General features: G+C 41.4%; 2 protein-coding genes across 5 annotated transcripts in view; one reads left to right on the forward strand and one right to left on the reverse strand.

Annotated features, from left to right (window-relative positions):
• Nucleotides 1-22724, reverse strand: part of LOC105938790 (multiple epidermal growth factor-like domains protein 11) — a 142722-nt gene that overhangs the window by 70169 nt on the left and 49829 nt on the right. The gene's annotated exons all lie outside the window — the stretch shown is intronic.
• Nucleotides 20631-21927, forward strand: LOC118562857 (calcium homeostasis modulator protein 6-like). The gene is made up of 2 exons (XM_036135834.1): nucleotides 20631-21332; nucleotides 21450-21927. The coding sequence occupies exons 1-2, from the start codon at nucleotides 20667-20669 to the stop codon at nucleotides 21648-21650; spliced, it is 867 nt and encodes a 288-aa protein (XP_035991727.1). The 5' UTR covers nucleotides 20631-20666; the 3' UTR covers nucleotides 21651-21927.

The following is a 22724-nucleotide window of genomic DNA, read 5'->3' on the forward strand; positions in this document are numbered from 1 at the left end:
TGCGCAAGGTTGCAGCAAAGGAGGTTTAAACATCATCATCATCATCATCATCATCATCATGAGTGTTGGACCACTCTGATTGGCTCAACCGGTAGAGTCCGTTTAAACTGATGCTGATTAGTTAATTTGTTGACAAACATTCCACAGAGTTGAGGTCTGAGCTTTGTGACATTTGGTTATGCTAATATTAGAAAAGCTTAATGTTAGCCTCCTTTATCTGGTCTAAAAGCACCATGGATGTGTCTATGCGTCATTGTGCTGCTGGACCACCCAACTGGACCCATGGTGCAACAGTCTAGGTGCCAGTTTAAGGTGAAGCAGAAGAATTTGGAGGTTTTTCTCCTTGTTTATTGCTTTATTTCCACTGAAACAACCACACAGCATGATGCTGCCACCACCATGCTAGTCAGAGAGCTGACTGTGACTCCTCCAATCATTGTTCTACTCATTGTGGCCAAACATTTCAATCTCTGTCTCATCTGAACATCATCCTCCTGAAGGCATTTAGCTTGTCCATGTGGGCAGCTTCAGATTTCAATGTGACATTAAAGGTGACTAGAAGCATCCAAAGTGATAATAAACCCATCCAGCTGCTTATTTACAATAACTGGTTGTTTCGTTGGTGTCTAAAAAGGATCTGTTTCAAAAATATCTAGATTATTGCATCACAATTGGCGGGCCCTACCCTTCTGCTAGCAACCCAAGTGGAGCTCCACATGTCATTTAAATCACATATTAAACAGGTTTCCAGAATTTCCTTTTTTCACCTCAGGAATATCGCCAAAATTAGAAACATTCTGTCCAGGAGTGATGCTGAAAAACTGGTCCATGCATTTGTTACTTCAAGGCTGGACTATTGTAATTCTTTACTATCAGGAAGTCCACAAAATGCAGTTCAAAGCCTTCAGCTGATCCAAAATGCTGCAGCAAGAGTTCTGATGAAAATCAACCAGAGGGATCACATTTCTCCTGTTTTAGCTTCCCTTCATTGGCTTCCTGTTAAATCAAGAATAGAATTTAAAATTCTTCTTCTAACGTATAAAGCCCTTAATAATCAAGCTCCATCATATATCAGAGCTCTGATTACCCCGTATGTTCCTAACAGAGCACTTCGCTCTCAGACTGCAGGTCTGCTGGTGGTTCCTAGAGTCTCTAAAAGTAGAATGGGAGGCAGATCCTTTAGCTATCAGGCTCCTCTCCTGTGGAACCAACTCCCAGTTTTGCTCCGTGAGGCAGACACCCCGTCTACTTTTAAGACTAATCTTAAAACTTTCCTTTCTGACAAAGCTTCTAGTCAGAGTGTCTTGAGCCTTCCTGTGTTGTTCATAAACATCTGAACACCTTTCCTTCCATCTGAGGGGGGCATTTTGGCTCTTCTCTACCATGTTCTGTGGTTTTATTTATGTTTCTATTTAGGAAATGCAAACTGTAATTAGTAATCAGTGCATATCTCCTACCCGTGAGGCTGCTCCTCATTTAGGCCCGGATTAATAGACCTGCATAAAAAACCGGTTAATTAGAAAGTCCAGCCTGGACACACAGAGATGAACCTGGCAGGAGGAACTTTAGCTCAGTTGCAGATTTACTCCGACAGCAACAACATGACAAATCCCAGGAAAACGGGAGATAAACAAACAGCAATAAAGCTGAAGATGAGCCAGACGGTAGCAGATGAAAAATTCACACAGACCGACTTCACTTTTTTCCACATATTCACAGTAAATAAGAGCAAAAGCATCGGTTCCTGATATTCAGCTTTCAGACCTGAGTAACTGCCGGGGTCTGAGTATCTGTGAGGAGACGCTTTGTCTCCTCTCAGCTGCTAATTAACTTCATCACTTTAACTTTCTGCTTTGACTTTACTGCAGGGGAAATGTAAAACACCAGCGCGTCCTGTGGGACTCGGACTCTCCGGCTGAAGCCCTTGAACTCGGCGACCTCTCTGATAAAAACACTAAATAACGAAGGAGAGAGAGCGCCGGCGTCTAATTGTTACAGAAGGTAATCTTCATGAAGGGCCACTGCTCCTTTTCAGCTTCCAGCAGCCTATCAGCTCCTGCTGGGGGCTTACTTCATGCCTTCCTGGAGTCAATTGCTTGCTGCAGGTTTGAAATTGGCTTCTTTTTGTCTCCCAAAGGAGGGATGACCTTCCTATCCCATTCAGGACTACGTAGACGCTGCCCTTGCACTGCCGGGGATTGAAAACTCAGGAATCCTGTCACGTCCAACTCCAACCTGTCCCCTCGTCTTACTCTGGTCTTCTTACAAAGAATTTCACCTTGTAAAGCTGCTGCTTTCCCCCTCCTGCAACTTCTTTATCTGCTGCGTTTCATGAACAAATGTTTTCCAGAGCAGGAGTAACCGGTCCGCCGCCGCCAACGACCCTTGATCTGTGATCCGACAACGTTTTGGGTCCTAGAGCAGATTTTAAAGCTCTGCCAGGAAAATCAGTTCAATGACTGACTTTTAACATGAGAAGAAAACATTTATTAACCATGTCAGATATTTAAAAGGTAAGCATGGTTAATCTGAGAGCTTTTAGACAGCCATAAAAATGTGCTTTTTAAATTTTATTTAACCTGATTTCATATGATAAGAAATAACCTGCTCCCTAAGGGAAGGGTCACATGCAGAGGACACGCTTTATTGGGATATACAAAGATGCAGATAAAGATGCAATTATTATTGTATTATTATTATTATTATTATTATTTTAAGATAAGATAAGATAAGATAGTCTTTATTGATCTCAGAATGGAGAAATTCACTTTAAATTTTAAATTTCAAATTTTACTACTACTACTGCTACTACTACTACTACTACTACTACTACTACTACTACTACTACTACTAATAATAATAATGATAATAATAATAATAAAAAATGGTAAATGAAATGTACTAAAAGAACCGTGGCGAAATAATCTGCATTTGTGGGATTTATAAAACTTTGGGAGGTTAATCATAGATGCTAACAGCAGTCTGGGAGTGAGACTCAAAGCTCCTCCCCTGGATGTGGTACTTTCTAGAAAGCTGGATGTGGTGGCGTATAACTGAAAGTAATTAAAAGTACTACAGACATGTTTAATCCACAGAGTACACAGAGCTAGAGGTGGGTAGAGTAGCAAATAACTATACTCAAGTAAGAGTAGCACTACTTCAACATATTTTTACTGAAGTAAAAGTAAAACATTGTCAGCCAAGAAAGAAAGTATTCAGTAAGAAAGCTGGTAAAGATTCCCAGTCATCCAGGTCGTGGTCAATCCAAAAAAGTTAAAAAACTAAACAACTGGACTTTTTTCCAAAGTTTGAAGATGTTTCCCTTCCTATCCAGAAAGCATTCTCAATTAAAAATGTCTGGAGTAGTGTGGAGATGCACTTAGACTTAGACAACTTAATTGTCATTTTGTATGTACAGAGTGCGTACAGAACGAAATGTCGTTGCATGCAGCTTATAAGAGCATAGTGAGATTCCAAGTGGAATAAGGCAGCATTATAATACAATATAAAGTGTAGCAGTGATCAAAATGTAAACAACGCAGAAGAAAAACAGTGTGCAATCACTGTGTGCAGGAGAATGTTCAAAACGTTTTTATGTACAAAAATAATGGTGCAAAAGGCATTTTGTGCAAAAATGCAGTTACGTTGGGTTGCGAATAATTAAAAAGGAGACTAAAAGTTCTGGCAGCATTGGTAATGCAAGCTTTATAGTTTATAGTTTATAGCTATAAAGCTTGCATCTCCACACTACTCCAGACATTTTGAATTGAGAAAGATTTCTGGATAGGAAACGAAATGTCTTCAAACTTCGGAAAAAAGTGCAGTTTTGTTTTTAAACTTTTTTGGAATTCAGTAAGAAAGCTATTGAGGAACAAATCATAACATCTGATCATTTCAAACAATATCTACTGTTTACTGAACATTTCTCTGACCTCCAAATGGCTCAATAATCTAAGCAGATAGAAAATAACACTAAAATAACAAAGCTTGTTTGTAAATAAAATGTCTCACTTTAACATAAAATCTAGGTTTTATTAATGTCTGGTGCCTTTTTGGTTAAAACTAGTTTGTTCTTTATTCATGAAGTTACTCACAGCAGGTTGAGTAGCCAGAAACTTTACTCTAGTTAGAGCAGCGATACATGTAGTAATAATATGACTCAAGTAAAAGTAAAAAATACAGTGAAGTAAAATTATTACTAAAAATACATTTTGCTTAAAAAGTTACACAAGTAAATATAACTGACTAAATATAACTAGTTACTACCCACCTCTGCACAGAGCTCTGTTAAAACACATCAGCTGGTGTTTCCGGGGTTTCTACCCTTTAGTCTCTGTATTTGAGCTTGTGGGCCTGCAAAAAATCCCAAGAGTTCAGAAAACATCATAAAGCTGCTAAATAACCTGTAACTCGGTTGGTTTCAAGTTCGTTTATCTTTACCCAATGGCATCATTGAGCGAGACATTTGCAAAATGCTTTGGTTTTGGGCCAATCAGGCCACCAGTCAGAGCAGACTGGGAGACAGGAGACCAGAATCACTGCAGAAAGTTCTGGTGGGTGGTGTGGTGGTGGTGCGGTGGTGGTGGTGGTATGGCCCATGTGCTGAGGCCTCTGTTTCCTGTTGAACCACTCTTGAATAAAGGCCACTAGTGCCATAAAAAAATAAAGACATTTTCTGAAAGAGATAAAATATGGGCTTTTCTGCAGTAAATGTGAAACATTTTATGTTATTACGTCCAGATTACACTTCAAAAAGATGAAATATGCAACCAAAGAATGATTGTCCTTTATGAAAGCAAGTAGGATTTTTACTATACTTGTTTTCACAAATACGACAGATCCCCGTAATCTTTCCTGAACTCAGATGATTGACCTCTGAAGGACTGGGATCCTGCACACAGGCAGCTTCCTGTAGGTTGGTTGCCTCTGGTTCAGAGATGAGGTGAGGACTTTTATTAATGGAGGAGTAGAACTTCTGCTCCAAATCTCAGAGGCATGGGAGGTGATTCATCTGATCAGGGTGCTGCTACTGGAGGGTCTCCATGCAGAGTCTGGGACGGACCTGTCTGATTTAAAGGGAAAAAGCATTTCTTCTGCAGGCTGGATCATCCAGGAGGAGCTGGAGGATGATGAGGAGGAGCAGGACGTCTGGGTTATCCCTGCTGGGCCGCTTGAACTGAAGACATGACCTCATATAGGCAGAAGATGGTGATTCTAGATGTACCTCAACAGTCAGGGAAAAATATCCCAGGAAAAAAAAAATACCGGGAAAGACAAATAAAACAGAACAGATTAGGAGTAAAGAAAAGATGCAGGAACAGAGACAGCTGAAGTCCAAACACGAGGATGGATGATGGAAGATCTGTTCCCCTCCTCCTGATTCCTGAACCTCGGACTGTGTCGTTACCGCATCTTAGAAATGTGGACTACCCAGAAGACATTTCCTGCAGAGACGGATCCCTTATCCGGGATGGAAAGCATGAGGGAACACACACATGCCAACACTGATGGAAAGCTGAGCTGTGCTGTGATGAATCTGCAGCTCAGAGCTGCACAGCGGCACCAGGCGATAAGGAACCAGCGTTATCAACTGAAGGAAACGTGCACCATAACAGGCTTTCCCCAACATGGAAGTAAGCAGGAAAACTTAGCTGGGCAAACGCCTCCCTGCAGGCAGTCGTCCACCTGCTGTTCAGCTTGTTTCTGAGATCCTCTCCATGTCTGTGTGTGTTCATGGGGTGTTTTTGATGCATTTTTTTCCCCATCTGCATGAGTCCAGCTCTGATAGATCACATTCACAGAAAAGCCCCTGGAAGCAAAGTGAGATGCTGCTAAATCCTCTCCTGCTCAACTCTGTCCAGAGAAGGTGTGCAGATACTGACGGTTCTACATGTTCTGCTTCCTGTTGTTCCTGTTCAATATGAAGATGAAAAACAAGTTTTGTTTCCTTTCCACTGTCTCTAACTGTGAGATTTTATTCATTTATAAAAAATAAAAATAAAAACCCAGGGAAGCCGCCCAGGGCTAATCAGAGAAAAAGACACGTTAGCGTAATCTGCTGAGATGTCTGTTTCCATGACAACAAATGGAGACCGTTGCGCGCTTTAACACACGTGTGCATGTAAAAACACACGTGTGCATGTAAAAACACATGTGTGCATGTACAAACCGCCAGAGCTCTGAGAGCTTCTACCGTGGAGTTTAATGTCTGAGTCTCAGCCGTTGGTTCCTGCACTTTGTTTAAGTTAAACCTTCGTCTTCATCCGACCTCTGCAGACCTCCATCCACTGAGGTCTCATTGGGAGCAATTTGAGTTAAAAATGTGATTGCTGTTGCATTCGTATTGCTACATATTGTCAGGACTTGAAGGACTGTATGGAGAAAATCCTGAAAGTGAAACTTCCTCTAACATCTGACACTTTATACATGGGAAGAGGGATTGAAAGGTAGAAAACCTCAGAGGATAAATGTATTTCCAGGATCATGTTGGTGGCTGGTAAGAAAGCTATAACTAGGAATTGGCTGAAAACAGAGGCCCCAATAATGGAAGATTGGGTTGAAGTAATGCATAATATTTACCCGATGGAAAGGCTAACTTTTTCTTTCAGATTAGAATCGAGCAAGTTTAAGAAATACTGGAAAAACTGGGTGCAATTTATATCACCAGTGAGATCAGATTTCGCCATGTGACAAAATTAGGGTCGAGAACCTCTTAGTGCTACATTTTTAAAGCGTTCTTTTATCTTTATTGATTTTTTGGGCTGTTTTTTCTCTCACCTTTTGTTAAAAGAAAAACAAAATGTGAGTGTGTTTGTATGGAAGTGGACATATGTAGATTTATTTATGAGTAAGGAAGAAGTGAAGAAAGGTTATGTGAGTCAGGATAAAATGTTAAGATTAACAAGAGTATAGTTGTCATCTAGCTCATGTATGGACTGTAGTGAACCTAATTTGGCTAACTGTGTTAAGGCTACTTGAGAAATGGAAATTTTTATTGAAATTGCATCTGATTGATGGACAATTCTTCTGAGACATTGTCCTCTGGACAGATGAGACCAAAGTAGAGATGTTGGACCATAATGGACAGAACCATGATGGAGAAAGACAATGCCATCTGTCATGCATAGTAGTGGAGGGCTGATGGTTTGGGCTTGGGTGGACCATGAACTCTTCGTCATACCGAAGTTTCCTACAGTGAGCTTGATCCAAACTTCAACAGAACCATGATTCAAAACACAGCAGGAGACCCGCAGCAGAATGGCTGAAAAAGATAAGGAATCAAGGTGCTGCCATGGCCTAGTCAAAGTCCAGGCCCCATCCTGAGCTGTGTCTTAGGAGTCTTGATTGAACTGACTAAGTCATTCACCTCTGATGATCATCAAAGTAATTCCCAACGGTCAAAACGAATCACCCATCCGTCTGATCCCTTTAACGATCTCCATCATGTAAATCAGTTCCTCCTTTCATCTGATTCAGTCACTTTCCTCATTATAATCACAATCTGTGCAGGACTTGATCATTTTCAGGGTGATTTGCTCTTATCACTAAACAGTCCTCATGCTTTTGCAGCTTCGCTCGCTCTGAGCCATTTTCCCAGCAAAGGAAACCGGACTGTGGTCTTCGCACAACGCACCAGAGACGCTAGTTACCGTGAACCTAACAGGGAACAAACCTGTTCACCTCATTAAGGCTTTAATGGAAACGTGCATCTCGGAAATGACTCGGGTCTCCTGTTGAATGTTTGCACAGGGAACATAATTGATGCATTAAGCACCGTGTTCTGTAGTTTCCAGTTTTAGAGGACAAACAGGCAGAGCTGCATCAACGGCTTCAGCTGATGTGATGTTTTTATTTCCACCCAGATGGTTTAGTTTTGTTTTAAAAGTAAAATATATATATGATCATCAATATCTTCTGCTGAATGTGTCTGAGCAGCTGTTTGCTTAATGTTCCCTGTGTGTTCAACTCACTACGACTGTCAGGGATTCATTGGAGAATTATATGAACCCAAGGCCATCGGGAAACATGCAGGTACATCTAGAAATAACCCTCATTTCAGAAAGTAAAACTTGTGTATTCATCTTCTAGTTCTGATGATTCTGGCTACAGAGAATAAAAAAAACAAAAGTTCAAGTTCTCAGAAAATCAGAATATTACATCAGATCAATAAAAACTTTATGGCTGCTTTCACTGTGGACTTCAGAAAACCCAGTGGACCAGAACCAGCAGATGACACGCCACTGAATATCATCACTGACTGTGGAACCTGTTCCTCTCCTCCTCTGAGACCTTGATGTCAAAATAAAATGCTAACTTTATTTACATCTGAGAAGAGGAATTTGGCCTTCTAAGCAACAGTCTGGTTCTGTTTCATCTTGGCCCAGGCAGGGCGTTTGTAGCCCATGTGTCTGATGTGTCTGCGTGTAGCAGTTCTTGCTGCATTGTCTCCAATCTCAGGCCAATCCTGGTGAAGCTCCCTCAGATTCTTGAAATGATTTTGCTTCTCAAACCTTGCCATGCTGCAGTTATCCCTGTTGCTGGTGCATCTTCTCCTACCACAGTTTTTCCTTCCACTTAACTTTCCATGAACATACTTGGATCCATCACTCTGTGAACAAGCAGCTTCTTCAGCAATGACCTTCTCTGTCTTTCCCTCAAAGATCATCTTCTGGACATCTGTCCAGTCAGCAGTCTTCCTCAGGATGAAGTCGCCTCCTGACCCAGACTGAGGCCAGTTAGAGGTCCTGAAAATCCTTGCAGGTGTTTAAGTAGCTGATTAGGGAAAGACACCATGAGTTTCCAATATTTAACATTTTAACAATATTGCAATTTCTTGAGACACAGAATTTTGGCTTTTCATCATCTGTATTCAGAATCATCAAAATTTCAAGAAATAATGGCGTTAAATGGATGCGTAACAAATCCATATCATAGCTGAGTTTCTCATTCTGCAATGGCTTTTATCTGTATTTGCATTGTTTTATTGTGTAAGTAATAAGTTTCTTAATTAATAATTGTGTGCTTATTTTTTTTCTCCATTTTATCCCTTAGTGTAATTTTATTGCTTTTGATATTCAGCACTTTGTGTCAGCTGTGGCTGGTGTTAAAGTGCTTTATAAATAAAGATTATGATGATGATGAAGATGAGCGACTAAAGATATTGAAACTTTTCACAATACTTTAAGAGTGCCTGCATGTTGATGACATTATCTGCCATTATCTAACAAAACTATGAGAAATCCCAACATAACTGAGTTTTTAAATGCTTTTCAGGACTATTATCAGGGCTGGAAATAACCTTTACCGTCTGACGGACCGGCCCTGCAGGTAACGTTTGAAATTCACAGATCTGACCATAACTTCCCCGCCCCTTTCCTCAGATCAACCTTCTGCTCATTTTGCTTCATGTTAAACTCTTGTAGTTATTTTTTTGTACCTCTACTGTATAGGTAGGAAAATGCAAGCAATTAATAAGTATGCGTTTGATATTTAAGATGAACCAAAATGTAACTAAAGACCAGACACTGAAAATATATTTAAGACTGTTTTTAGGTGTAAAAGCGACATGATTAAGTCAGAACTTTTTAAAACCCTCCAGAGACTCTGAACACAGTTTGATTGACAGGAAATATAATTTTCTCCCCAACAAGGTAATTCCTGTTAGCTGAAAGCTTAACATATTTAACCACGGCTTCGTAGCTCACAGGACGGGGAGTAAAGTAACTACATTCTGGGAACAAACTGGGAACATCATGATTAATCCCATCAGCTGGACTATTTTCCTTCTTCCAGACAGAAAACATTCAAGGACGTCTCAGATGGGCTGGTGAACCTTCAGTGTGGCTCCCAAGGCAGAAGCTACCTTCCAGATGACCTCTGAAAGGCTTACTGCAGTTTACTCATAGGTTTGTGCTGAAAACATTGACTCCACACATAGAAAGGTAACTTCCACTTCTGTATTTTCCAGGTCTGAACCCTGCTGACTGCCACCATGGGTCTCTCAGCAAGGCCCCTGGCCCCAGATTGCTCCCTGGGCGCTGTAAGCTACTCACTGCTTCCTAAGGGACAAATTAAATGCAGAAGATAGTTAACTGGAATGTAAAATTGCAATGACAAATAAAGATGTCTTCTTCTTCTGGCGTATAGATACCAATCTTCATCAGATGTGTTTAAAAAGTGTTCAATGATGAATCCCGGCTGGACTTTGCCTCCTCTGCTAACTCATCACACTAGCTTCATGTTTCCAATCAGCCAGACTCCAGTAGCGAGACATTAAGCCACATATTACAGCTAAATAAAAAAATTCAGCGAGCATCATGAAGGAGGCGGCTCTCATCCTGAGTTAAAGCAGCATTAAAGATTAAAGAGAAAAACTGAACCATGTGAGACAAATGTGATCACAGGAAAACCAATCAACTAACATCAACAAACACACTTTAAGTTTAGGAGAATAAACTCAATTTCTGCGACAGAGGAAAGATTCGCCATCACTGTGCAGCTGAGGACATCTGTCTGCAGGTGGGGACCAGGATAGAAATGTAGTTTTCAACCCGCAGATTCACCCGTGGAGCAGATGAAGGTCTTTAGATGGAATAAACAACCGCAGATGGAGTCGTAACAAACAAAGACACCTACTAAAGACGAAAAATTAAAGTCAGCCTGAGTTCCTGAGCTGTGCGCTTCAGCTCTTTTCATCTTCTCTAACAGGGACTTTTGTGCTCAATCAATACTTCATCCTTAGCCTCGGCACCGGATTTACCTAACCTCAGCTACGGCCCAGCAGGGGCAATAAAAACAAGTAAACAATGATGAGGAGGGGGCGCTAAAGAGGACTCATTAAGAGCAGACAGACCCCAGATCCCTCTTTAGCAAACAAAAACATTACCACTATATTCCTAATCCTAACCTTAACCAAGACTTTACTCGCACCTTACTGCTAAACCCACCTCTAACCCTTAAAAATTAGGTGTTCTGCATTAAGACCAAACTTTGGTCCCCGTAAGGCCTGTCGGTCTTCAGGAGGTCAATATGACCAGATGGTCCTAAATTGGTAATATATACAAGTACACACACACACACACACACACACACACACACACACACACACACACACACACACACACACACACACACACACACACACCTTTAGCTCAGGTTTACATAGAAGCTGCAGATGAAGTGTGAAGAGGCATAAATCAACCTCACTTCAGATTTAAGATAACATTAGTACCAACAATTCACTGCAGACCTAAACATCTCCGAGAGCTGCTGATAGGTCTCTTTTAGATGCTGAAGGTCTCAGGTTCTCCATCATGGCCTGAGAATAAAACTTGATTCCTGTCTGAATACTGCAGAGCATTTTATCAGCAGCAGACGTTTTAAATTAAAGCTGAATTTATCAGAATGTGCTCAAATAGAAAGGAGGTGAGAGAAGCTGTTGAATATCAAATCATCTGGGGGTGGGGGTGGGGGGGGGGGGGGTAGGGTTAGTTAAGATGATTCAGCATCCAGTATCTGCTGTAAAGCTGTCAACTACAGTTGTCAAAGTAATTGATGTACTAATATACTCTGTATTAAAATGAATTATTCAAATATACTCATTTGTGTTAACATTGATTTAAATTTGTGTTAACATTGTGGCCCTTCTTCTGACTGCAGCGCTGCAACAACAGAGTCACTCAGCCTCCCTCCAGCCGCTCGTCTCAACAACGATGTGCTGCTGGAAGCTTAAACTCTGCTAACATGTTGGGTTCAGCCAGATAAGACACAACAGAGCATCTTTAGTTACAAGAAAAACACAAAAGCGTTGTTTGGGGGATCTTTCCTTCTAAGGCAGCTGTAGAACAAAAAACGAAATGCTGGACAATGGCACATGCTAGCTACATTATCGCTATGAGCTAACGCTACAAGCTAACACACTGATATAAAAAAGGTCCGTAAAGCTCCTGTTTCTTCAACAGTAAAGTTGTGAACTCCTATACAACTTAACCTAATGGTATTTGTTTAAATGTTAGTTTTATGGATACACACAACCCATCAACAGGTTTCTCTCAGTCTGAGGTCTTCCATTGAGATGTGCACTGTTGAAAACCAGACAACGCTCCGTTCTACTGCGGTACTAATCAATGCATGAAAATGTTAATCAGTTGACGTCTCAGTCTACCAGGATTTTAACATTTATACTGTAAATGTTACTTGTCTACTGTTTTGCTAAACAGGGAATGTCACCCAGGAACTGTTTCTCCCCACAAACTCTGACTCAGTGACAGAAAAAAAATCCCACGCAATAACCCAGTAACTCTGCCTTTATTCAGACACTGTTTACTGCCGACTACCTATCAGGTATTTCTCTATTGATTATTGTCTATTTTCAGTGCTATTCATATTGTCATATTTTATACTATACCAATTTTATTTATGAAGCACTTTAAACACCCACAGGACCAAGGAGCTATACACAATCATAAAATAAAAAAAGATTAGTCATAAAACAATAAAAAATATTTTAAAAAATTAGTATTAAAATGAAAAATGAAATTGTAATATTTTATATACTTTTGCGATAGACTATAGCGACCAGTCCAGGGTGTACCCCACCTCTCTCCCATTGACAGATGTAGATAGGCACCAGCGTGACTTATCCCTTAGCATTCTAAAACGCTAAGGGATAAGCGTTTTAGAAAAAGGGATGGATGGATGCAAGAAACTATCGTTGAGGAAGCTCACAGCCTGACACATGAAAACAAAAAGGTATCAATGTTGTAAACACTCCATCCATCCATCCATCCATCCATCCATCCATCCATCCATCCATCCATCCATCCATCCTCTTTCGCTTATCCGGGGTCGGGTTGTGGGGGTAGCAGCTTCAGTAGGGAGGCCCAGACGTCCCTCTCCATTCACCACCAGGTAGTGGTCGGTGGAGAGCTCCGCCCCTCTCTTCACCCGAGTGTCCAAGACATACGGCCGCAGATCAGATGAAACGACAACAAAGTCGATCATTGAACTGCGACCTAGGGTGTCCTGGTGCCAAGAGCACATATGGACACCCTTATGCTTGAAAAATGGTGTTTGTGATGGACAATCCATGACAAGCACAGAAGTCCAATAACAAAACACCACTCGGGTTCAGATCAGGTGGGCCATTCCTCCCAACCACGCCCCTCCAGGTCCCACTGTCATTGCCCACGTGAGCGTTGAAGTCCCCCAGCAGAACGAGGGAGTCCCCAGGAGGGGCACTCTCCAGTACCCCTTCCAAGGACTCCAAAAAGGGTGGGTAATCTGAACTGCTGTTTGGCGCATAAGCGCAAACAACAGTCAGAACCTGTCCCCCCACACGTTGTGACGGTTTTGATTGATTTTTCTAGGTTTGTAGGTGGGGTTTTTTATACCTATAGGGGTGCCAGTCAGGTACCCCTCCTGACAAGTAGGATTTTAAGTAGTTTTGTTTGTTTTTTTACCAGTCACACAAGGACCATACACTTCAAGGTGTAGACCTTAAGTACAATGAATGACAAACAATTGTTTTACACATAAGACCAACAACAGAAATGTTTGTTCCACAGTTTTTTTGTATTTTTTAAATGTCCATTCAAAAATAAACACAAATCCCTTCCTCACGAAAAAAACAAACAAATTTCCTTGTTTCCTCCCAAGTAGGCAGGCTCCAACACAAACTGCCCCACAGCAAGAGCTGTGAATAAACAGAAAATACATTAGAACCCATAAAATAATAGACTTACAGATCAGGAGATAGAAATCTGGCACACAGCAGAAGCTGGAACAGATTTTCTTTTGTTGCTTTCACTGGACAAATATATTTACATTTATTTTAACTTCTGTAAAAGTAGCACTGTGATTAGTTTTGCTTAATCTTAGGTTTCTGAATAATTCTAAAATTTACGGGAAATTTTGTATCTGTGACGTCATCAGCTTCAGGTGACACGTCGGCAGGGCAGGAGCACAGAAGTGGATGTATTATTTTCTGTTTGGCTTATATTTGAATGATCCGTGAGAGAAAAATCTATCTAGCAAAGAGAACTCAAAAAACACAGCCTGAGGGGTTAAACAGCCTCGGATTAATTATTTTTAAAGCCTCTGTCTAGTCACGGTTGTCTCTGTCTCTTGTCTGTTGAGACACTGACATTTTTTAAACTGAAGTCGGGAGCCATCTTGAACTGCGGACAGATCAGGTGAGTGCATGTGGTTAGGGGCGTGGCCAGGGCGTGTTTTGGGCTGTCAGAGGACAGGAGGTTAGAGGGAGAGAGGAAAACGGTGCAGCCAGCTCTGTGCAACAAGCAGGTTGTCACAACGTATGCGGAGGGAGGCCACCTTCTTGTTCACCAGGAAGAACCCCAACGTGCAGGCACCGAGATGAGGGGCAACAAGTATGCCAACCCCAGCTCGGCGCCTCTCACCATGGGCAACTCCAGAGTGGAAGAATGTCCAGCCCCTCTCAAGGAGACTGGTTCCTGAGCCAGAGCGGTGCGTCGAGGTGAGTTCGACTATCTCTAGTCGGAACCTCTCAACCTCGCGCACAAGCTCAGGGTCCTTCCCCACCAGAGAGGTGACATTCCACGTCCCAAGTGACATTCCAAGATCACATACATCTTAAACTATTATTTATTCATGGCTTAATTATTTTCTGTATTTAAAATGTTGGACAGTTTAGTGGATATGATTTATCTACACTTGCTTTTTAACCCCTGAGCCTTGGCTGAGCTAAAGTGAAAGTGAGGGTTCAGGTGTGCAGCAGAAGATAAGACAACGATTAGGGTTAAAGTTTGATCTGCACAGGAAGATAACAGTGAGACAAGTCATTGATTAATTATTTGGGCAGATATTTCTATCAATGCGTTTGTTAATTACATTTTAAAACGACCACATTAATAAAGAATATGTTGGAGCCCTGTAATAAATTAACATTTCTATCTTTTGCCTATTTTATGTCAGAGTACACGTGGAAAATGCACATATACTTCCTTTCTGTTTCAAGCTCTTCCTCCAGACATCTATGAGAAACCGCATTTAAATGTTAACCCCACCTGAAATATACTACAGACCAATGAGCCAGAGAAAGGTCGGAGCAAACGGCACACCCTCCTACGGTCAAAGCCAATCAGAGTGGAGGTGTGGCCTTCGCCTGGGGGTAAAACTTACCACCCGATGCATTAAGCACTCAGAACTAGACTGTTGTCAACGTGTCAGTGGACCTTCTTCTGTGGTATTTTGTAGCATTTGTCTTAATTCCTCAGTCAGTCCAATTTAAGTGAATCTGAATTTAAGCTGTTTGTCATTTGTTGTTTGTTGTTGGGTGTTCGTGGTATGGTTAGTTAAACTGCTGGCTACAAAAAAAATAATAATAAAAGAGAAAGAAGCTTCCACAGAAGAGACATTGTTTTGTTTTTTTGGACTGCCGTTCTGGGTCCCGCTTCCATGGCCGCTCGACCAGGTTGACAAGCGCGTGGCACTCCATATGTAAACATTAATATTACTACAACAATTGTATAATAGGTTACTCTCATAGCTTAATACCTTTTCCATCTAAAAATCCCATGTGTGCAAATATTCATGCAGATCATACCTGAAACCTAAGTTCTGCTTACCTTCTTCTTATAGGTAGTCATGTTCGAGTTTTCTGTTTGTCTTTTAAGCTTAAGGTCATGAAGTGGCAGGAGTAACCGCCCGAGAATAAATATAACAAGATGTAGAATTACTTGTAGCGGTTGTCTTCAATATTATCTTCCAATGACCAGTGGTTTGGTCTTGATTATTTCCATGAGGGAGACAGTTTTAGCGAAGGAGACAATGGAAGCGTTCAGATCCGCATTTAAACAGGGAATGATGGGTTTGTACTCACCAGAGGATCCTGGTCTGGCACCAGGCATTGTAGACGTGTTTATTAATGCTGTAACTATAGATATTTTATAGCATCTCAAGTTTAGAGAAGTCATTTGGTATGAGAACAGAATCAAAGCGACTGCATTAATATAAGTTATTTTACCGGCAACAGGCCGGTTAAAACAGGTGACTTGAGGTTTCTTCGGCACCGGAATGATGGAGGCAGACTTAAAGCATGCTGGCACTGTGGCTTGGTCCAGCGAGGTGTTAAAAATGTCTGTGAGGACACCAGCCAGCTGACCTGCACACTCCTTGAGAACCCGCCCAGGTATGTTGTTGGGACCTGGGGCCTTCCGCGGGTTGACTCTCCTCAGTGTCTTCCACACGTCGGCGGTGTCAAGGCAGAGGACCTCCTCTTCCTGATGGGGAACAGCTTTCGCTGCTGGAGTGCTGTTTAGTGGCTCAAACCTCCCAAAGAAGTTATTTAGTCCATTGAGGAAGTCAGCATCAACTTCACCCAGCGGAGGAGGTGGGGGGGTTGGGGGGGGGGGGGGGGGGCGTGTTGTATTTAGCGATCGCCCGTATGCCTTTCCACATGCTCCTGGTGTCACTGGCGTCATGGAAGAGCTCCTGGATTTTCTTAGTGTGGTTCCGCTTTGCTAACTTGATGGCACGGTTCAAGTTGGTTCTTGCTGTTCTTGGTGCCTCCTTGTTGCCAGACTTGAAGGCTGAGTTCCGTGCTTTTAGCGCTTGACGGACCTCCACAGTAATCCAGGGTCGTTGGTTGGCTCGGGTGATGATGTTCTTAGTGGCGCTGACGTCCTCAGTGCATTTGTTGATGTAGGCTGACACAGTCATGGCGTACTCATCAATGTTGATCTTGTCCTCATAAGTTGCAGCAGCTTTGAACATGTCCCACTCAGAGCACTCAAAACAGTCCTGGAGCGCCTCCATTGCTCCCTCAGTCCACACCCTCACCTGCCTCACTGTAGGTTTAGCTCTGATCAGCAGGGGCCTGTATGCAGGAATTAGCATCACAGAAAGGTGGTCTGAAGAGCCAAGGTGGGGGCGGGGGCCTGCCATGAAAGCGTCTTTTATATTTGTGTAAACTAAGTCTAGAGTGTCCTCTTTCCGAGTTGCGAAATGTTGGTTGAAATGAGGGAGAACAGTTTTCATATTGGCCTGGTTAAAATCCCCAGCAATGATGAAAACACCCTCCATGTGTGCATCTTACAGCTCGGAGATAGTCCGATGGACAACACTCATAGCCTCCTTTGTATTAGCGCTGGGAGGCACGTAAACAGCAGTGATGCTAAAAACAGTAAACTCTCTAAGCAAGTACAAAGGTGTCCGGAGAGCAGTAGCTGGCGACAGATCCAGCATTTTTACACCAGTTATTGTTGATGCAAACACACAGCACGCCCCCTCAGGACTTAACGCTAAGACAGCTGTTTCTATTGGGGCGGAAAGTAGCGCGCCCCTACAGGCTACCGGCGTTGTCCGGGATTGATGAGGTAAACTATGTCTCCGTCAGGATGAGAGAGCAGCAGTCTCTAAACTCCCTGTTTGCAGAGAGTATGAGTTGTAGATGGTCTATTTTGTTGTCCAGTGAGCGGACTTTGGAGAGCAAGATGGATGGAAGCGGCGTTCTGTAGAGGTTAGCTTTTAGCTTAGCTTTGTGCCCGTAGCATTCTGTAGCCACGTAAACAATCGAGAGTAGTTGTAGTTACGAGTCAGAAAAGACTAGATGACCGTAACTCTAGCAGGCGCTGGAACCCAAGTACTGATCTACCGGGTCGATGAATAGTTTGTAGTGTGTTAGGTGGCATATTTTTGTAGAAAATATGCCACCTAACATGCTGTGTTTTTAAACACATGGAGCGGACCAACATAGCTCACGCTAGCGTTCTTCGAGCCATGCCAAATGCTAATGTAATTCGAGTATGTTTCTATAGTTATAACAAACTTTATTTCCACAAGGGTGTCATACATTGATGTGATATTAATGTCTGTGTTATCCGGTCCACTCATTATGACCAGAATACAGCCGAAGCTTTTTTTAAATTAGTGCCGAATGTCTGTTAGCCTAAATGCTATTACCTTCCGGTAACTTCCGCTTTCTCAGACGCGACTACGGTTTGTTTCAAGCATAAGGTTTGTTTTGTTTTGTTCCGCAATATTAATGTCAATTTAAAGCTGTTTTGTATGACTTTAGGTTAGCGACCCCTAGTCTCCTGGAGGTATAATCACATTCATAAAAACGAGCATTCTAGAAGTACTGATGTTTACTGAGAAAATCGTTCTTTAAAATGTTATTTCATCAGATAATATTTTGTTTAACTCAGGATTTGCATTGTGAATGGGTTGAAACACATACCAAATGTTGTTCTGAATTAGTTAAGCTAATTAAACCCCACTCCATGTTCTTTAAGTGGAACTTAACTCAGATCTGCAGTGAACCAGGATTCATTGAATTGTTCTGATTATGCTGATGGGTGTCATTTATTACTTTCAGTTTTGCTTCCTTGAAGCTGAACCTTGCACAGCCCAACAAATGTTTGTTCAACTGTTGTCACACTGTGGACATGTATGTTTTTATATGTATATAAACCACTTCCACCTTCTCCATCTGCCTACTTCTTTCTAGGTTGTTTTCTATTCTTCAGACTGTGTTTGAGTTTGATTACTGCATTATTGTGTTATTGTATAAGTAAGCATATGGGGAGCTTTGTGCGATCCAGAGTAAAACTCCTTGTATATGTACACATACCTGGCAAATAAAGCTGAAACCTTGAGACATGAACACCACAAACAGGAACAGCTAAGGTGGAGTACCTCTCACATTAGGAACAAGCTCAACTTTGTGCTGGGAATGCAGATTAAGCTCATGTTTTGTTCATACGGACACCAAAAAGGCTTTAAAAGCATCTGAACCGCCACAACAAAGCCACAGGGAATAAAGCAATGCATCATCTCCAGATCCATCATATGCAGACAAGCCAACCATTTCCAGTTCCTCAAAGGTGAAGATCTGGTTCACTGTTCCACTGTAATATTCTATCTTGGTTCCTGTTTATGATTTGGTTAAAGTTAGTTTTTCCCTGCTTTTTGGTTTATTTGTGTTTTGAGTTCTGTCTTAGTTTTGGTTTGTGTCTTAGTGTGAGTTTTGAGGCTTCTTTTACAGTTATTGTTTTAAGTTTGGTTTCTGATCTGGTCTTGTTTTGAGCCTCAGTACTGATGTCTGATCTAATTACTTACTCTGCACACCTGCCTAACTCCACCCCTCCTGCAATCACCTCTCTGACCGGTTTCACCTGCTTCCTCCTCCATATAAACAGTTGAGACCAGACATCAGTGCCAGGTCGTCTTGTTGAGTGTAGGTGAGTTCTCCTTTTGCAAGTTCTGTTATGTTTTGCTTTTTGGATTTTGAACCACCTTGTCTCCAGAAATCTGTGCCATCCCGTTCTGTCTGTTCCTGCCTGGTCTGCCCCTAGAATCCATCCGCTTCTGTGCCGTCTTTTGGATTGACGGTCCTTTTTGTTTTTTTTCCCTGTTTTGCTTTTTGTTAATAAAAGATCAAACTGGACCTCTGCTGGTCTGGCTGAATTCTGGGTCCGCTTTCTCAGTTCATTACATCCACAGCCAAGACCAGACCAAGCCTGCATCCGTTTGTTAGCACGTTTCACCTGCAACTCAGAATGACAATCAGAAGGCTGTTACTGTCGTCACACAAGTTCATGGCGAAATCATAGCAGCTTCCACTGTCATGTGCAAGTATAGAAGAGCAAAATATCACTGAAAAATGATAAAAGCTACAAAAACCATACAATGCAGACGTCTGTCCACTGTGGCTCTACGCTCTTTCAGGAGGAGTGAATGCTGCTTGGAGAGACTTGATGCAACCTGCTGGGTTTCCTTAGAGAGGAAACTTTCTCACCAACCTGGAGGATTTGATGGAGTCTGACTTTAAAAGAGCCTTCAGATGACATGTGTCATGAATTAACGCTTTATGAATAAAATAATATTTAATTGACTTATGTGTTCTGCAGTTGTTACACTCTCTTCTCTATAGAGAACAGTGGCGCATACTTATGACATCACTAATTAGTAACATAGGTCGCCTTAACGACATTTTCAGATGTTACCCACTTCACATTACTAAATTGCAGGGATCACAAATTTCTGCTAAATAATAAAAATGTCTGGTTCATTTTTTGAAATAGCAGCTCTTTTGTAAGACTGAGTGCAGCTTTTCTTTCTCTTACAGCGGTCAAGTTCTGAAGATGTAATTACTTATACAAACATAAACTATCTTTGAGGAAGCTCACAGCCTGAGGCACGAAAACAAAAAGGTATCAATGTTGTAAACACTCGTACATCTTAAACTATTATTTATTCATTGCGTAATTAATTTCTCTATTTTAAAAGTTGGACAGTTTAGAGGATATTTTTCTACACTTGTCTTTTAACCCCTGAGCCTTGGCTGGGCTAAAGTGAAAGTGAGGGTTCAAGTGTGCAGCAAAAGATAAGATTAGGGTTAAAGTTTGATCTGCACAGGAAGATAACAGTGAAACAAGACAAGTCATTATTTATTTGGGCATATATTTCAATCAATCCACTTATTAATTACATTTTGAAACTATCCAGTTAATCAACAATATGTTGGAGCCCTGTAATAAATTAACATTTCTATATCTTGCCTATTTTATGTCAGAGTACACGTGGAAAATGCACATATACTTCCTTTCTGTTTCAAGCTCTTCCTCCAGACATCTATGAAAAAACGCATTTAAAATGTTAACCCCACCTGAGATATACTACAGACAATGAGCCAGAGAAAGGTCGGAGCAAACGGCACAGCCTCCTATGGTCAAAGCCAATCAGAGTGGAGGTGTGGCCTTTGCCTGGGGGTAAAACTTACCACCCGATGCATTAAGCACTCAGAACCAGGCTGTTGTCAACGTGTCGGAGGACCTTCTTCTGTGGTATTTTGTAGCATTTGTCTTAATTCCTCAGTCAGTCCAATGAATTCTAAAAAAAAAGAATGGTTTACCAAGGTGAAAAATTCTGTGAGCAGCAGTCCTGTGGCATCAAACGTGGCGTTTGGGTTCATCCTGGTAGCACTAGAGAAGCTAGTGGAGCTGGAGTTTGAATGTCCTTGCATCCCTGCATGGAATACAGCCTTTTCAGTAGCATTGTTCATCATCCCTGGTCTCCTGGCCTGCTTGATGATGCTGATTGTCCAGGAATGCAGGTGCAACGCAACGTGCAGGGAAACATTTTCCATCTCCGCCTTAGTTCCCCTCATCGAGTGGGTGAGTTTGCTGTTCATGGACGGGCGGTACCTTGCTTGTGCTGCGACAGACTGGAACGGAACTTATGTCCACATTGACAAAGCGGAGCCACAGAAGTGGTGTGAGCCAATCAAAGCGGGAAATAGCACCACACAAGAAAAAGTGCTTCAGTCCAAGCAGTTATTTGTGCTTTCTCAGGTGAGTGGGGTGTGTTATTGGCAGAGGATGGGATTAAATGAGCTGACAGAGAACAACTTGTATCCAGAGAATCAGACCTCCATTTATGAGCTGACTTACAACGCTTTTTTCCCCCAGGTAATCGGAATGATCTTCTTCAGTGCTATCTGTATCGGTCTGGTCGTGTATCTCGTCATAAAAAGCTACACAGAGCAGAAGCAGAAACAGCAGACAGTGGAAGAAAGGGTTGAGCTCACCACTTTCAACTCAGAGCGCAGTCCAGAACGCCAGGAGGAGACCGACCTGGTCCCACAGACTGAAGACGACGAACAAACCTGACAGCAGTTGTTTTTAAAATAATTTCAAAACATTTAAGAATATGCTTTTAAAGAATAAAAAAGGTACATTTGGACAAACTGTCTTCAAAGATCACAGATTTTATGATGTAAAATAGCTTTTTTATACATATTGAGGAATTATTATCAATAAATATCCACTCCTTCCTCACCCTGTCACCCGTTCAGCAACTTCCTCCTCAATAAAGTTTTGGAAAATCCTATGAAATATTAACGTTTTCTGTTTTCTTTGATTGTTTGTCAGTTTTGCTCCAGTCGAGACGAGACCAAATGTGACTGACCAAGACAAAGAAAAAGATTGGAAATAAGAAATTGATCTGTAATTCATCTGATAGAGAAAACCTGAAACTATCTGATTATTATTGTGATGTTTTCAACAACTTTTAGGTCTCAACAAACATAAGAAATAGCAAGTTCAGTGGATTTTCAGTTACAGGAAATAAATCTAAATAAGATGTACTTGCAGAAAGTTTTTCCTTTGTCTCTGATTTTCCGATTGTACACTGAGCTGCAATACTGCTAAAATAAAAATATAGACTGATCAAGAATCAAACAAAGGTTTTTATAAATGACTTCACACTTCTTTTTTTTAAAATATCCCGTCACTGCTGTTTTATGTGCAGTACATACAGAGCAATCATAAAGATAACAAGGAACATAAAGATTGTATGTGCAGTTTCAGGATGACCAATAAGTAGAACATATACAGCAAATGGGCGATACCAGCAGTGCAGTGGCAGACTGAGGCAGAGTAGAAAAACCTTTAAAAATATCCTAACAAGAAAGTCTCACACAGATGGAGATTTGATGAATCAAGCACACTAATTAGTAAAAGAGAAATGCAATGTTGTGCATTTATAATCCACAATGAATATATGAGATAAATTTCCTTCCAAGGCTCTTATTAAAACAAAAGAGAAACATTACAAATATGAGTATTAGCATAGTAAAGTCATGAATGTCGCATATAACAACAACATTTTATATGTACAGGAAGGTTCTGTGTCAGACCGTATGAGTGGTGGAAGTGTGTGCAGCTGCAGGATTTACTGCAACA

This window comes from Fundulus heteroclitus, chromosome 4, assembly GCF_011125445.2.
Source record: "Fundulus heteroclitus isolate FHET01 chromosome 4, MU-UCD_Fhet_4.1, whole genome shotgun sequence".
Classification (NCBI taxonomy): Eukaryota; Metazoa; Chordata; class Actinopteri; order Cyprinodontiformes; family Fundulidae; genus Fundulus; species Fundulus heteroclitus.

What these genes read in the sequence shown, in the direction of transcription:
- LOC118562857 (XM_036135834.1), top strand. Translation starts at nt 20,667, where the DNA reads ATGAGCCAGAGAAAGGTCGGAGCAAACGGCACAGCCTCCTATGGTCAA. An exon ending in AGTTATTTGTGCTTTCTCAG is followed by an intron (nt 21,333 to 21,449) that starts GTGAGTGGGGTG and finishes TTTTTCCCCCAG; the next exon opens with GTAATCGGAATGATCTTCTT.